The following is a 14,833-nucleotide window of genomic DNA, read 5'->3' on the forward strand; positions in this document are numbered from 1 at the left end:
TTTGTGCATTTGTTACTACATTATTTGTGTATATATTTGTGCATTCTTATCATGGATAATGTAAGTAGATTACTGTATACTCCTATTTTATATCATGACTTTGTGGCTAAATGTTCAGACCAGCTGGACTAGAGTTTATTAACAATTCTTACCAGATGTATTTAGCTCTTTAACTATTATTGTTTTAACTCTGATATATTAGCGCTCAGCACGAGTCTTCAACGTAGTATCATTGATTAATTCCTTGGCAGGGAATTATCCAAGCATTTATGTAAACATGTCTTATTACTGAGTATGTATTTACTTATGCTCTATGTTTACTTATGTGAGAGCATGGGCGAGTATCAGACGTTGATCTCCCCTTCCCCTTTCATCTCATTTATCTAAGCGATGTAGGTACTTGCTACTCACCGTGATTGGTGAACGACCCTTGTATTACTTATCATATATCACTTATTACTGTTTGTTATTTCCCTTTATGGGAGTCCCCATTATTATTGTTATCTCCCTTGATGGGACACTATATTCATTTGTTAGGTCCCTTTGATAATTATGAAACTAGCTTATAGTTTCTATACATCATTCTGAAGATGTCCTTCACGGAAAGGCATCTACCACCCAGTGTCATCATTATGGCTAAGCCGATTATCACATCATATCGTTGCAGCTTTTATCTATAGACTACACCCGCCTGAAATCTTAGCAACCTAAAGCTGATAGCAGATTTGCTGGCACCAGATCTGTAGACATCAGACCTACTCATCCTTCAAGAGTCCAAGTAACAACGCTAGCCACAGACTCGTCACTGGCTTAACTGATTGGTAGACGCAGCTCAGCTCTGCAACCATACAAGTTGGACTGCACACGGAGCCTGGATCCACTACGCCAGCCCACCAGCAGACAGCATCAGTATCAGCCACACCAGTCTCACCAGTGCAGCACCGGACCAAAAGCTAAGCAACCAGCCTAATGACACTCAGACCACTTGGTTCTAATATCTGATGATGATAGTCCTACATATGTAAATAAGCTAGATCCCATACTAGCAACTGTACAGCATTTCACCTTTCATTATCTTATTTTGTATAATAAACTGTACATAAGTTTACATCTAAATATAGTATTTGTTGCCTGCATTATAACGCTGTGCTTGTAGTTTATATGTGCAAGTAAGGATTCTCAAACTATAAAATCCCCTAGACACCCAAAACGGCCAATATCTTAATCCGACTTGTCACAATGGCGAGCCTCGTCCGGGATTTACCCAACTAATACTGCAAGCACAGCAGGCAACTCCCCAGTATTTTAATTATCATCATTGTTAGAGCACAAGACTATAGAGTGTCATTCAGAGCTATTTTATTTTTCTAAATTTGTATTGCTGTAATTGTACTTCTTTTACAGGTTCTTAAGCACCAAACAAAGGTTAATACCACCTTTCCTGTAACTCTTAAGTAATTGCTTTCAGCAGCTCCATCATCGTCTCCACCTCTTACTCTACCTTCCGCCTTTCCCCTTCATCACCCACCCCTCACCATCCTAGCACCACTCACCACCATGGCCAGTGGCACACGCTCCAAAGCGGACTCTGACATGAAACAAAAAATAGCTGAACTCAGAGAACTCGCGGCCGTCATGTATGACGATGAGGCAAAGCAGAAAGAATTTGTGAGGGCAGAAATTGATAAGGAGATGGAAGAAAGAAGAAAGGAGAAGGAAAGGGAACATGAAATAGCTATGGAGAGAGAGAAAAGGGAAGCTGAAGTAGCCATAGCCAAAGAGAAGGAAAAAAAGGAAGCTGAAGTAGCTATAGCTATAGCTATAGCTAAAGAAAAGGAAATCACGGAGCGAGAAAGGGAAAAAGAAAAACAAATAACTGAGAGAGAAAGGATAGCCGCGGAGAAAGAGAACGGAACCGCCAGTCAAGCTTCCTCCGGATCTCGCCCGGCTAGCCCTGCCTCCCAGCAAAGTTCCTCAAACGGCCTACCCCACATGCCAATGGAGCACTTCGACGACAAGACAGAGAACATCGAAGTTTATCTTGTCCGTTTCGAAGAAGTTGCGAGCTACTACGGTCTGCCAGAGGAGAAATGGTGCTTCCGGCTATCCCAATGCCTCCGAGGCAAAGCCTATGAAGTATACTCTAAACTCCCCTCCGGCCAGCGAGAAGACTACGCAGCCCTCAAACAGGCGCTACTCGTCCAATTCGAGCTGACTGCCGAGGCTTACCAAAAGAAATTCAGGACATCCCGCCTAGAGCGCCGAGAGACCTACGGTAATCTCTGCGACAGGTTGGACAAATACCTGAAGAGGTGGCACACTCTTAGCGAACTGCCAGAGACTTTGGACGGCCTAGTGAGCCTCATACTCGCAGAGCAGTTGCTGGAGTGCATGCCTAACGATGTCAAAATCTTTGTTAGGGAGCAGCAAGCCGCTACACCAGCCGACATAGCTTCAGCTGCAGACCGGTACGCGACTGCCCGCAAAGACGTTAAGGACATCAAAAGCAAGACCTCAGCCTCGGACAAACCAGAGGACCAGCCAACTTCTTCCAACAAACACGCTCCTTCTAGCCAACCCGCTCCTTTTGCTAAACCTCATCACCAAAAAGCACCAATCCAACGACCAGCCACGCCTACTAGCTACGACAGACGAAGCCACCCGCCTCGACATGGCCAGACCAATAACAATCACCGTGACCGGAACAGCACGAGTGATCACAGGCCCAATCGACAGCATCAGGCCCCACGTACTGTGTCAGCCATGACTGAGCTCCCTGAACCCTCTTTGCATAATCAGCCATCGCCTCTTGATGAGGAAGAGGAGGACTATTACGTCATATCAGCACTGACCGTGGCCCCTGAACCCACTGCTTGTGGCCTTACCCAACCGATACCGCCTCACCCCATCGTATCACCCCCTGGGGTAGAGATTATTCTGATTAACGGATCTCCTTTCCAGGCACTATTCGATTCCGGATGTGAGGTGAGCTCTGTCATCAGCAAAGCACTGGTCGACCCATCGGATCTCACTGGTGGATCAGTGACGGTTCAATCTCTAGACCGTGGCATTCCTCCGAAGGTGTATCCTATCGCTCGGGTCCACGTAGAATGCAAGTATGTACATGGCACCATTGATGCAGTAGTCATGGACTCGCCAGTATACGACTTTGTTCTAGGCTCCAGGTACATACCTCTAGGAGTTGTCAATAAACCATACTTCTCTCTGCCTGTCGGTAGAATGACAAAGCAGAAACGTGGCAGCAACCAGCCGGTTGGAAGCCCTGGTCGCCACTCTAACAAACCCTTTACTGGCTCTTCAGCCAAGCTCAAGCCGCGCCACCCTGGCACTGGGACTGCTAGGAAGTCACGAGGTAAGCGAAATACCTACACTCGTGAGAGTCCTTGTAACTCCCGCTCTTCAGCTATCAAACCACTCATCCCTGGCACTGATCCTGCCAGGAAGTCACAGAGGAAAGTGAACTTTCACTCTCATGAAAGTGGGCCTCATCACGGCTCCACCCACACTTTAAGGCCACTCTTCCCTGACATTGACCGTGTCTGGAAAACTAGAGGTAAGCCGATTAATCGCACTCACGAAGAAACGCCTTACTATGGCTTTAGAGATAAGCCCCGTCCAACATACGCGCATTGGGCACTCCGCCATAACACTTATCCCACTGACTGGTCTGCCCCAAGAAGGAGATGTACCCAGTCCTAGCTACCCGGCCTATTTCCCCAGGTTTCCAGAATTGCCCCTTCCACGTGGCAATCCGCCTGCGGACAGAACATAGGCGACAGCGGACCCTTAGGACGGACACCCCTCTTGACCTTGGCAACCTCTTAACTACTGGGAAAATTTTCTAAAATGCTACGACCGACAGTAGACGAAACTTGAGTGATACCAACGTGAGCACTTTATAGATCTTTTAACAAAGACCTATCTTACGCAGGGAGGGTTGTGACGAACCGTTTTAGCTCACTCAAGATATCACTCAGGTCTAAGCATTTAATTAATTTATTTACTCGCTATTAATCATCAATTTTATTAATTTAGCCAATCAAGCGCTAAAGACACAGCCACCACCCCTCCAATCCAACCCCACCCCCTTTGGCAGCGATGTCACATTTCACTATCCCCACCTTGACACGTGCCACACTAGACTCTTGACAAGAGTACGCTCCCCTTTTCCTATCTTGGCAAACATCCGTTGACCCCCCCCCCCCTTGTTGGGAGCGGCTGGTCACTTCAAAGTGCCCATTCAACTCAACGCCTCGGGCAACGCTGTTCGTCTGGCACTAGCCTTTATCAAGGTATAATCTCCCTTGATGTACCGAGCTCCGATAATCTCCCCTTCATAATCCACCTGACCACCTGGGCTGATTTCCTGGACTTTCAACTCGCGCCTTCGCGCAATGTCTATCTCCCGGAAACTCTCGTCACGGTCAAGCGTGGACCCCTTTGTCAAAGACGTCAAATAGTCTAGACCACATTTGCTCTTATCTCCCGCCACTCACCCCCCCCCATCTCTCCACGTGTATATGGACAGAACTTCAACGTCCGATCTCATTCACGCCGGAGAGACCACAGGGAGCACATCTATCTCTTGCTTGAGCTCTGGACTATTTTCATTCCCTTATTTCACTTTGGATTGGTGGTATGTAACTTAGTAAAGTGCTTGAGAACCATTTTACTTAGTAATGTATATATATATTTGTGCATTTGTTACTACATTATTTGTGTATATATTTGTGCATTCTTATCATGGATAATGTAAGTAGATTACTGTATACTCCTATTTTATATCATGACTTTGTGGCTAAATGTTCAGACCAGCTGGACTAGAGTTTATTAACAATTCTTACCAGATGTATTTAGCTCTTTAACTATTATTGTTTTAACTCTGATATATTAGCGCTCAGCACGAGTCTTCAACGTAGTATCATTGATTAATTCCTTGGCAGGGAATTATCCAAGCATTTATGTAAACATGTCTTATTACTGAGTATGTATTTACTTATGCTCTATGTTTACTTATGTGAGAGCATGGGCGAGTATCAGACGTTGATCTCCCCTTCCCCTTTCATCTCATTTATCTAAGCGATGTAGGTACTTGCTACTCACCGTGATTGGTGAACGACCCTTGTATTACTTATCATATATCACTTATTACTGTTTGTTATTTCCCTTTATGGGAGTCCCCATTATTATTGTTATCTCCCTTGATGGGACACTATATTCATTTGTTAGGTCCCTTTGATAATTATGAAACTAGCTTATAGTTTCTATACATCATTCTGAAGATGTCCTTCACGGAAAGGCATCTACCACCCAGTGTCATCATTATGGCTAAGCCGATTATCACATCATATCGTTGCAGCTTTTATCTATAGACTACACCCGCCTGAAATCTTAGCAACCTAAAGCTGATAGCAGATTTGCTGGCACCAGATCTGTAGACATCAGACCTACTCATCCTTCAAGAGTCCAAGTAACAACGCTAGCCACAGACTCGTCACTGGCTTAACTGATTGGTAGACGCAGCTCAGCTCTGCAACCATACAAGTTGGACTGCACACGGAGCCTGGATCCACTACGCCAGCCCACCAGCAGACAGCATCAGTATCAGCCACACCAGTCTCACCAGTGCAGCACCGGACCAAAAGCTAAGCAACCAGCCTAATGACACTCAGACCACTTGGTTCTAATATCTGATGATGATAGTCCTACATATGTAAATAAGCTAGATCCCATACTAGCAACTGTACAGCATTTCACCTTTCATTATCTTATTTTGTATAATAAACTGTACATAAGTTTACATCTAAATATAGTATTTGTTGCCTGCATTATAACGCTGTGCTTGTAGTTTATATGTGCAAGTAAGGATTCTCAAACTATAAAATCCCCTAGACACCCAAAACGGCCAATATCTTAATCCGACTTGTCACAATGGCGAGCCTCGTCCGGGATTTACCCAACTAATACTGCAAGCACAGCAGGCAACTCCCCAGTATTTTAATTATCATCATTGTTAGAGCACAAGACTATAGAGTGTCATTCAGAGCTATTTTATTTTTCTAAATTTGTATTGCTGTAATTGTACTTCTTTTACAGGTTCTTAAGCACCAAACAAAGGTTAATACCACCTTTCCTGTAACTCTTAAGTAATTGCTTTCAGCAGCTCCATCATCGTCTCCACCTCTTACTCTACCTTCCGCCTTTCCCCTTCATCACCCACCCCTCACCATCCTAGCACCACTCACCACCATGGCCAGTGGCACACGCTCCAAAGCGGACTCTGACATGAAACAAAAAATAGCTGAACTCAGAGAACTCGCGGCCGTCATGTATGACGATGAGGCAAAGCAGAAAGAATTTGTGAGGGCAGAAATTGATAAGGAGATGGAAGAAAGAAGAAAGGAGAAGGAAAGGGAACATGAAATAGCTATGGAGAGAGAGAAAAGGGAAGCTGAAGTAGCCATAGCCAAAGAGAAGGAAAAAAAGGAAGCTGAAGTAGCTATAGCTATAGCTATAGCTAAAGAAAAGGAAATCACGGAGCGAGAAAGGGAAAAAGAAAAACAAATAACTGAGAGAGAAAGGATAGCCGCGGAGAAAGAGAACGGAACCGCCAGTCAAGCTTCCTCCGGATCTCGCCCGGCTAGCCCTGCCTCCCAGCAAAGTTCCTCAAACGGCCTACCCCACATGCCAATGGAGCACTTCGACGACAAGACAGAGAACATCGAAGTTTATCTTGTCCGTTTCGAAGAAGTTGCGAGCTACTACGGTCTGCCAGAGGAGAAATGGTGCTTCCGGCTATCCCAATGCCTCCGAGGCAAAGCCTATGAAGTATACTCTAAACTCCCCTCCGGCCAGCGAGAAGACTACGCAGCCCTCAAACAGGCGCTACTCGTCCAATTCGAGCTGACTGCCGAGGCTTACCAAAAGAAATTCAGGACATCCCGCCTAGAGCGCCGAGAGACCTACGGTAATCTCTGCGACAGGTTGGACAAATACCTGAAGAGGTGGCACACTCTTAGCGAACTGCCAGAGACTTTGGACGGCCTAGTGAGCCTCATACTCGCAGAGCAGTTGCTGGAGTGCATGCCTAACGATGTCAAAATCTTTGTTAGGGAGCAGCAAGCCGCTACACCAGCCGACATAGCTTCAGCTGCAGACCGGTACGCGACTGCCCGCAAAGACGTTAAGGACATCAAAAGCAAGACCTCAGCCTCGGACAAACCAGAGGACCAGCCAACTTCTTCCAACAAACACGCTCCTTCTAGCCAACCCGCTCCTTTTGCTAAACCTCATCACCAAAAAGCACCAATCCAACGACCAGCCACGCCTACTAGCTACGACAGACGAAGCCACCCGCCTCGACATGGCCAGACCAATAACAATCACCGTGACCGGAACAGCACGAGTGATCACAGGCCCAATCGACAGCATCAGGCCCCACGTACTGTGTCAGCCATGACTGAGCTCCCTGAACCCTCTTTGCATAATCAGCCATCGCCTCTTGATGAGGAAGAGGAGGACTATTACGTCATATCAGCACTGACCGTGGCCCCTGAACCCACTGCTTGTGGCCTTACCCAACCGATACCGCCTCACCCCATCGTATCACCCCCTGGGGTAGAGATTATTCTGATTAACGGATCTCCTTTCCAGGCACTATTCGATTCCGGATGTGAGGTGAGCTCTGTCATCAGCAAAGCACTGGTCGACCCATCGGATCTCACTGGTGGATCAGTGACGGTTCAATCTCTAGACCGTGGCATTCCTCCGAAGGTGTATCCTATCGCTCGGGTCCACGTAGAATGCAAGTATGTACATGGCACCATTGATGCAGTAGTCATGGACTCGCCAGTATACGACTTTGTTCTAGGCTCCAGGTACATACCTCTAGGAGTTGTCAATAAACCATACTTCTCTCTGCCTGTCGGTAGAATGACAAAGCAGAAACGTGGCAGCAACCAGCCGGTTGGAAGCCCTGGTCGCCACTCTAACAAACCCTTTACTGGCTCTTCAGCCAAGCTCAAGCCGCGCCACCCTGGCACTGGGACTGCTAGGAAGTCACGAGGTAAGCGAAATACCTACACTCGTGAGAGTCCTTGTAACTCCCGCTCTTCAGCTATCAAACCACTCATCCCTGGCACTGATCCTGCCAGGAAGTCACAGAGGAAAGTGAACTTTCACTCTCATGAAAATGGGCCTCATCACGGCTCCACCCACACTTTAAGGCCACTCTTCCCTGACATTGACCGTGTCTGGAAAACTAGAGGTAAGCCGATTAATCGCACTCACGAAGAAACGCCTTACTATGGCTTTAGAGATAAGCCCCGTCCAACATACGCGCATTGGGCACTCCGCCATAACACTTATCCCACTGACTGGTCTGCCCCAAGAAGGAGATGTACCCAGTCCTAGCTACCCGGCCTATTTCCCCAGGTTTCCAGAATTGCCCCTTCCACGTGGCAATCCGCCTGCGGACAGAACATAGGCGACAGCGGACCCTTAGGACGGACACCCCTCTTGACCTTGGCAACCTCTTAACTACTGGGAAAATTTTCTAAAATGCTACGACCGACAGTAGACGAAACTTGAGTGATACCAACGTGAGCACTTTATAGATCTTTTAACAAAGACCTATCTTACGCAGGGAGGGTTGTGACGAACCGTTTTAGCTCACTCAAGATATCACTCAGGTCTAAGCATTTAATTAATTTATTTACTCGCTATTAATCATCAATTTTATTAATTTAGCCAATCAAGCGCTAAAGACACAGCCACCACCCCTCCAATCCAACCCCACCCCCTTTGGCAGCGATGTCACATTTCACTATCCCCACCTTGACACGTGCCACACTAGACTCTTGACAAGAGTACGCTCCCCTTTTCCTATCTTGGCAAACATCCGTTGACCCCCCCCCCCTTGTTGGGAGCGGCTGGTCACTTCAAAGTGCCCATTCAACTCAACGCCTCGGGCAACGCTGTTCGTCTGGCACTAGCCTTTATCAAGGTATAATCTCCCTTGATGTACCGAGCTCCGATAATCTCCCCTTCATAATCCACCTGACCACCTGGGCTGATTTCCTGGACTTTCAACTCGCGCCTTCGCGCAATGTCTATCTCCCGGAAACTCTCGTCACGGTCAAGCGTGGACCCCTTTGTCAAAGACGTCAAATAGTCTAGACCACATTTGCTCTTATCTCCCGCCACTCACCCCCCCCCATCTCTCCACGTGTATATGGACAGAACTTCAACGTCCGATCTCATTCACGCCGGAGAGACCACAGGGAGCACATCTATCTCTTGCTTGAGCTCTGGACTATTTTCATTCCCTTATTTCACTTTGGATTGGTGGTATGTAACTTAGTAAAGTGCTTGAGAACCATTTTACTTAGTAATGTATATATATATTTGTGCATTTGTTACTACATTATTTGTGTATATATTTGTGCATTCTTATCATGGATAATGTAAGTAGATTACTGTATACTCCTATTTTATATCATGACTTTGTGGCTAAATGTTCAGACCAGCTGGACTAGAGTTTATTAACAATTCTTACCAGATGTATTTAGCTCTTTAACTATTATTGTTTTAACTCTGATATATTAGCGCTCAGCACGAGTCTTCAACGTAGTATCATTGATTAATTCCTTGGCAGGGAATTATCCAAGCATTTATGTAAACATGTCTTATTACTGAGTATGTATTTACTTATGCTCTATGTTTACTTATGTGAGAGCATGGGCGAGTATCAGACGTTGATCTCCCCTTCCCCTTTCATCTCATTTATCTAAGCGATGTAGGTACTTGCTACTCACCGTGATTGGTGAACGACCCTTGTATTACTTATCATATATCACTTATTACTGTTTGTTATTTCCCTTTATGGGAGTCCCCATTATTATTGTTATCTCCCTTGATGGGACACTATATTCATTTGTTAGGTCCCTTTGATAATTATGAAACTAGCTTATAGTTTCTATACATCATTCTGAAGATGTCCTTCACGGAAAGGCATCTACCACCCAGTGTCATCATTATGGCTAAGCCGATTATCACATCATATCGTTGCAACTTTTATCTATAGACTACACCCGCCTGAAATCTTAGCAACCTAAAGCTGATAGCAGATTTGCTGGCACCAGATCTGTAGACATCAGACCTACTCATCCTTCAAGAGTCCAAGTAACAACGCTAGCCACAGACTCGTCACTGGCTTAACTGATTGGTAGACGCAGCTCAGCTCTGCAACCATACAAGTTGGACTGCACACGGAGCCTGGATCCACTACGCCAGCCCACCAGCAGACAGCATCAGTATCAGCCACACCAGTCTCACCAGTGCAGCACCGGACCAAAAGCTAAGCAACCAGCCTAATGACACTCAGACCACTTGGTTCTAATATCTGATGATGATAGTCCTACATATGTAAATAAGCTAGATCCCATACTAGCAACTGTACAGCATTTCACCTTTCATTATCTTATTTTGTATAATAAACTGTACATAAGTTTACATCTAAATATAGTATTTGTTGCCTGCATTATAACGCTGTGCTTGTAGTTTATATGTGCAAGTAAGGATTCTCAAACTATAAAATCCCCTAGACACCCAAAACGGCCAATATCTTAATCCGACTTGTCACAATCTCAGCCTGTGGATGGTGATCCATTTAGGGGGTCAAATGACGATTTTCCAGGGGTCGCTTAAGACCCATAGGAACAAAACATTTCGTTTGTCTAAAAAGAAACTTGACACTGTAAAAAAAAAGTTGGTAGTTGCTAATTTGTTTACTATCATTGGCATTTACGGATAGATGATAAAAAACAACAACTGAAACAGAAACATTACTAACATTGTAATCGTGGCAGCATTAACATTTGTAACAGTTTCAAGGACTGTCCAGCAAACGGCGCGGCGAAATGGTTGAGAATCGCTGCTATACACGGATCAGTAGTCTGTAGCAGGATCAGTATTAAAGCCTACATCAGGATCTGACAGTCGGTAGACTAGTTTCTAAATGAACAGAGTTTATATTAAAAGAAAATCAAATAATAATGAATATCTTTTTTTTCTCTATGAACCCCCCCCCCCCCCCCCAAAAAAAAAAGAGTAAAGTATCCTTTTCAGACCTTGCGATCTATAGGACAGATGATGTCAAGATCTGTGGCTGGAGCCATGTAGCCAGCACAACGAACAACCACCTTTACTTTTCCCCAACTAACGTTAGGTAATTCTTTAGAACTGGTTGGACTCAGATCCCGAAATCGAAAATCCCAGTACTCGAACCCAGGACCCCTCGATTCGGAAGCCAATAACTTTACCACTCAGCCACCGTGCCTCCTTCGAAAACCTAAGCAGTACTCTAAATAATTTGTAATTCAAATTTCTCTGTAAATGAAACAACGAACCTGTTGTGCATTTGTAATATTGGTATTTATTCAACAAAAATGTCTGATCCTGAAAACAAGTCACAAGGTGTATGAATAATTTAAAATAAAATCCTACCTATAATTTCTTTTCTGATGATACTGCCAGGAAACATGGTCAGCCCATCCCCTCCATTGTAGAGAAATGATCCACACAACAAATTATATTCCTCCTTTAAATCAATCGGCACTAACCTAGGGACTTGACATTTGGTGCAGGTGACTTTAATATCAACAACTTTAGAACCCTTGGCCTTAGTGACATCGTAGGTGACCTGCAGTCCTGCAGAGTGGTATACAAACTTTGGTCAGTTTTTTTGTAACATTTGTAAATGTATTTTTTTTTAATTTACTTATTCATATTGAAAACAAGTTAGATCAGAAGAAAACATGCCTACCAACTAGTACCAAGAGTTGTATGAACAGAATAAAAGTAACAATCGATGGTCAGAAATAAATTAACTACTTCAGATTTATAACAAAAAAATTGACGGCTTCAGAGAGATGATTTTCTTCTACATTTTCTATCATAAAGTTGTCCCGATAGATACACTATACTTTCACCTATCCCTTAGTCTGTTTACCCGTTGGAGAAAGAGGCCAACAGATGTGCCCCAAGATACACTACGTACACTATCTATAGGAATGGAAATATTACAGTCGAAAAACTCAAGTCAAAATGTAATCATTTCATTCAAGATGCAATGTCGCACATCGTAGTGTGGATGGAGTGTGGCATTCATTAAATAATGTCGTGTTTCTTCTTCTTCGTTCTCATTTTTATGTTGGAGCGTTCTGATGACTAGACCGTTTGATCGTCTTAAGAGCTGAGCCGAAGGCTCTTCGAGCTCAAAAGTTTGAAAAAAAAAACTGTTTGGACACCAAACAGTAAAAAAAAAAAAAAAAACCTGTGCGAACACAGTTCTGTTTGAGAGAGACCCGAGTCAATGTCTATGTAAAGCATTGCTGTTTCCAATGCCCTTGGCCTCCGAAGCATGCTTGGCTGAACATGGCCGAAGGCCGAGGAAACCGGGAGCCTCCGCCATTTTCCTTCGTTATACCAAGCTAGCCGCAGCGGACTCGCCATTTTATAACGGTCCCTTGAGGAACAACGCATGGATGTGTGACAGGTTTGTGGGGACTTTTTTTTACAACCCCGCCCGTGCAAGGGGTGGACTCTCGTCTATCCGTGGGCATCCCCACGGGAGTTATGTTTCGCCATTCATTTAGCCTAGCTACCCCCTCAAGTAGCCGTTTCCAACCGGGTGCCACGGTGAGGCAGAACAGCGTACCCGGGGATGACTAGACCAATACATGAGATGAACTGCGCAGTGGTTTCCAAATCAGGGAGCTCTCCATATAGTTTTCTTTCTATTGGGATGTTTTGGGTACAATGTCTTGTACGGGCCTCTTGGTAAAGAGCAGTCCTGGAGGACATGGTCAGCATTCTCTGGTGACACTCCACTTGGGTAGATTTAACTGGTTCCAATTTTGAGCTTCCGGTACATATGTTGTCTCATTCTGTTGTGTCCGGTCCTGAGTCGAAAGATTAGACATTGGTCTTGTCGGGATAGCTTATAATAGGCATCATCTTTCTTGTGATTCGGATGAGAGCTTGTCCATTTCTCATTTATTTATAATGTCGTGGATTCGATTTTTTCTCTTTATTACATTACCTCTATTCAAGTCACAGCTTCATGGATGAACTTGAACGCTGATATCAAAAACGATTTTCCTAGAAATTTAACAGTTGTGTATCACTTAGTAAAGAATGACTAGCTTACACGGGGAAAATTCAATTTAATCGTTATAGTTTTTCAAAGTATCAAAGAAATAAATTTAAATTTCTCTATAAATTGGAGTAAAAACAACAACCTGGTGTATTCAGCTGTAGTGTACCAATAAATGAGTGGTTATTAAATATAAAGTTGCTTCAAGTTTAGTGATAGATTTATCTAAGCTTTGCTTATATTTTTACGTAAATCTAATATAGATTACATCTTAAGAATTCCAAATGTCTTTATAATGAAATGACCAATCAATAATGCATCGTTCGTACAAGGAGCTGGCGGTGTTAAAATCACGAGTTCGATACATAGTTTGAGCTATAAACAAAATAATTTTTTTTTAATAAATTTATTTTAGTTTAAGTTGAATAACGGAGGTATTGTCTTTAGAAAAAAAGTATTTTTAACGTTTTTCTTTTTTAATGACAACTAAAAGAGGAATGTTTAGTTGACTTAAGTATTTGAACAACGCAGGAACTGATTTTTTTAAAATGTAGAACTTCTTTTGAAAATATATCAAGAATGAATTAAATGGTTTGGTAAATCGATTAAGCTTGTCATTAAAGCGACCACTAAAATGTTTAAACACTTTCAATGCTGAAATACTCCTCCACAATAACTGAATGAGTTGATGGTATATAAGAAATACGCACATCTTCGTTCACCAAGGAGAAGCTATATATAAACTAATCCATGGAGCCGTGTAGTAATTCGAGGCTGTAGTCAATAGAAGAAATACATTCTTTTTCTATAGCAATCCAACATGTTCACAAACTGACCAGAAACTTGGAGAAATCCTCCGTACAGCTGAGAAGTCTCAATCGACCACTTGGAGGCCACCAGTTCAAACATGTCTTTAATTGTCTGCCCTTTGACAGTGATGATGTCAATGGTGTTGCGGAAAGGTTGAGTAAATATGACATTCTCAATGGTGATTGGACCTGAACAGAAACAAAAGACTTTAGTGTGTCATATAACTTTACCCTCTTTAATAGTATTGTAGTCTGAATATTGTGTTCTTCATGTATTATAGCATTGTGTTCAGTAACATGTAGTGTCATGTCAACAAAGCTATACCTGTGGCAATGGACGCTCGAAAGCTTCCGGCATTTGTCACGGCCATACTGACAACATTCCAAGACCCATTTCTAGGTGTGAAAATGTTGGCCGCCAACATGGCGTCGGTAATGACGTTGCCTGAAACACAGATTATAATTAGATTGACCATAAGTATGAGTTAGGGTTAGGGTTACATGACCTATTGACCTGTAGGCTAACTAGATGGTTACAGCAACGAATTCAATGGGTTCTGGTATGAAAACAATATACTGTAGAAACATTACAAGAACATGAAATGGTCATAGTTGTTGTACTGTACAATTGTTTCAATTATTTAGTGGATTACAAAGAAGAGATAAAAAGCTAATTTTGTAAGGCTAGAAAAATAACAACAAAGCTTTACTTTTCTGACTATATTTTTTTGTAGCAAGCGGTTGTTTCACAAATAATACATTTTTGTATTTTCTCTAGAACCTGTCTATTCATGGGCATTTTCATAAATGAAGTCTTTACTGTACCCGGTGTAGAAGACACAGAATA

The 14,833-nt window shown here is 43.5% G+C and overlaps 1 protein-coding gene across 2 annotated transcripts in view; it reads right to left on the reverse strand.

The window, feature by feature from the left end:
- The window catches only part of LOC106060041 (snake venom 5'-nucleotidase-like), a 65,372-nt gene that overhangs the window by 6,137 nt on the left and 44,402 nt on the right, over positions 1 to 14,833 (reverse strand). For both annotated transcript variants that reach the window (XM_056033668.1, XM_056033667.1), the window contains exons 10-12: positions 14,312 to 14,431; positions 14,014 to 14,175; positions 11,527 to 11,730 (exon numbers count right to left, since the gene is read on the reverse strand). In XM_056033668.1, the coding sequence (XP_055889643.1) occupies positions 11,527 to 11,730; positions 14,014 to 14,175; positions 14,312 to 14,431 (486 nt within the window). The remainder of the gene's footprint in view (positions 1 to 11,526; positions 11,731 to 14,013; positions 14,176 to 14,311; positions 14,432 to 14,833) is intronic.

This window comes from Biomphalaria glabrata, chromosome 6 (assembly GCF_947242115.1).
Source record: "Biomphalaria glabrata chromosome 6, xgBioGlab47.1, whole genome shotgun sequence".
NCBI classification, from domain to species: Eukaryota; Metazoa; Mollusca; class Gastropoda; family Planorbidae; genus Biomphalaria; species Biomphalaria glabrata.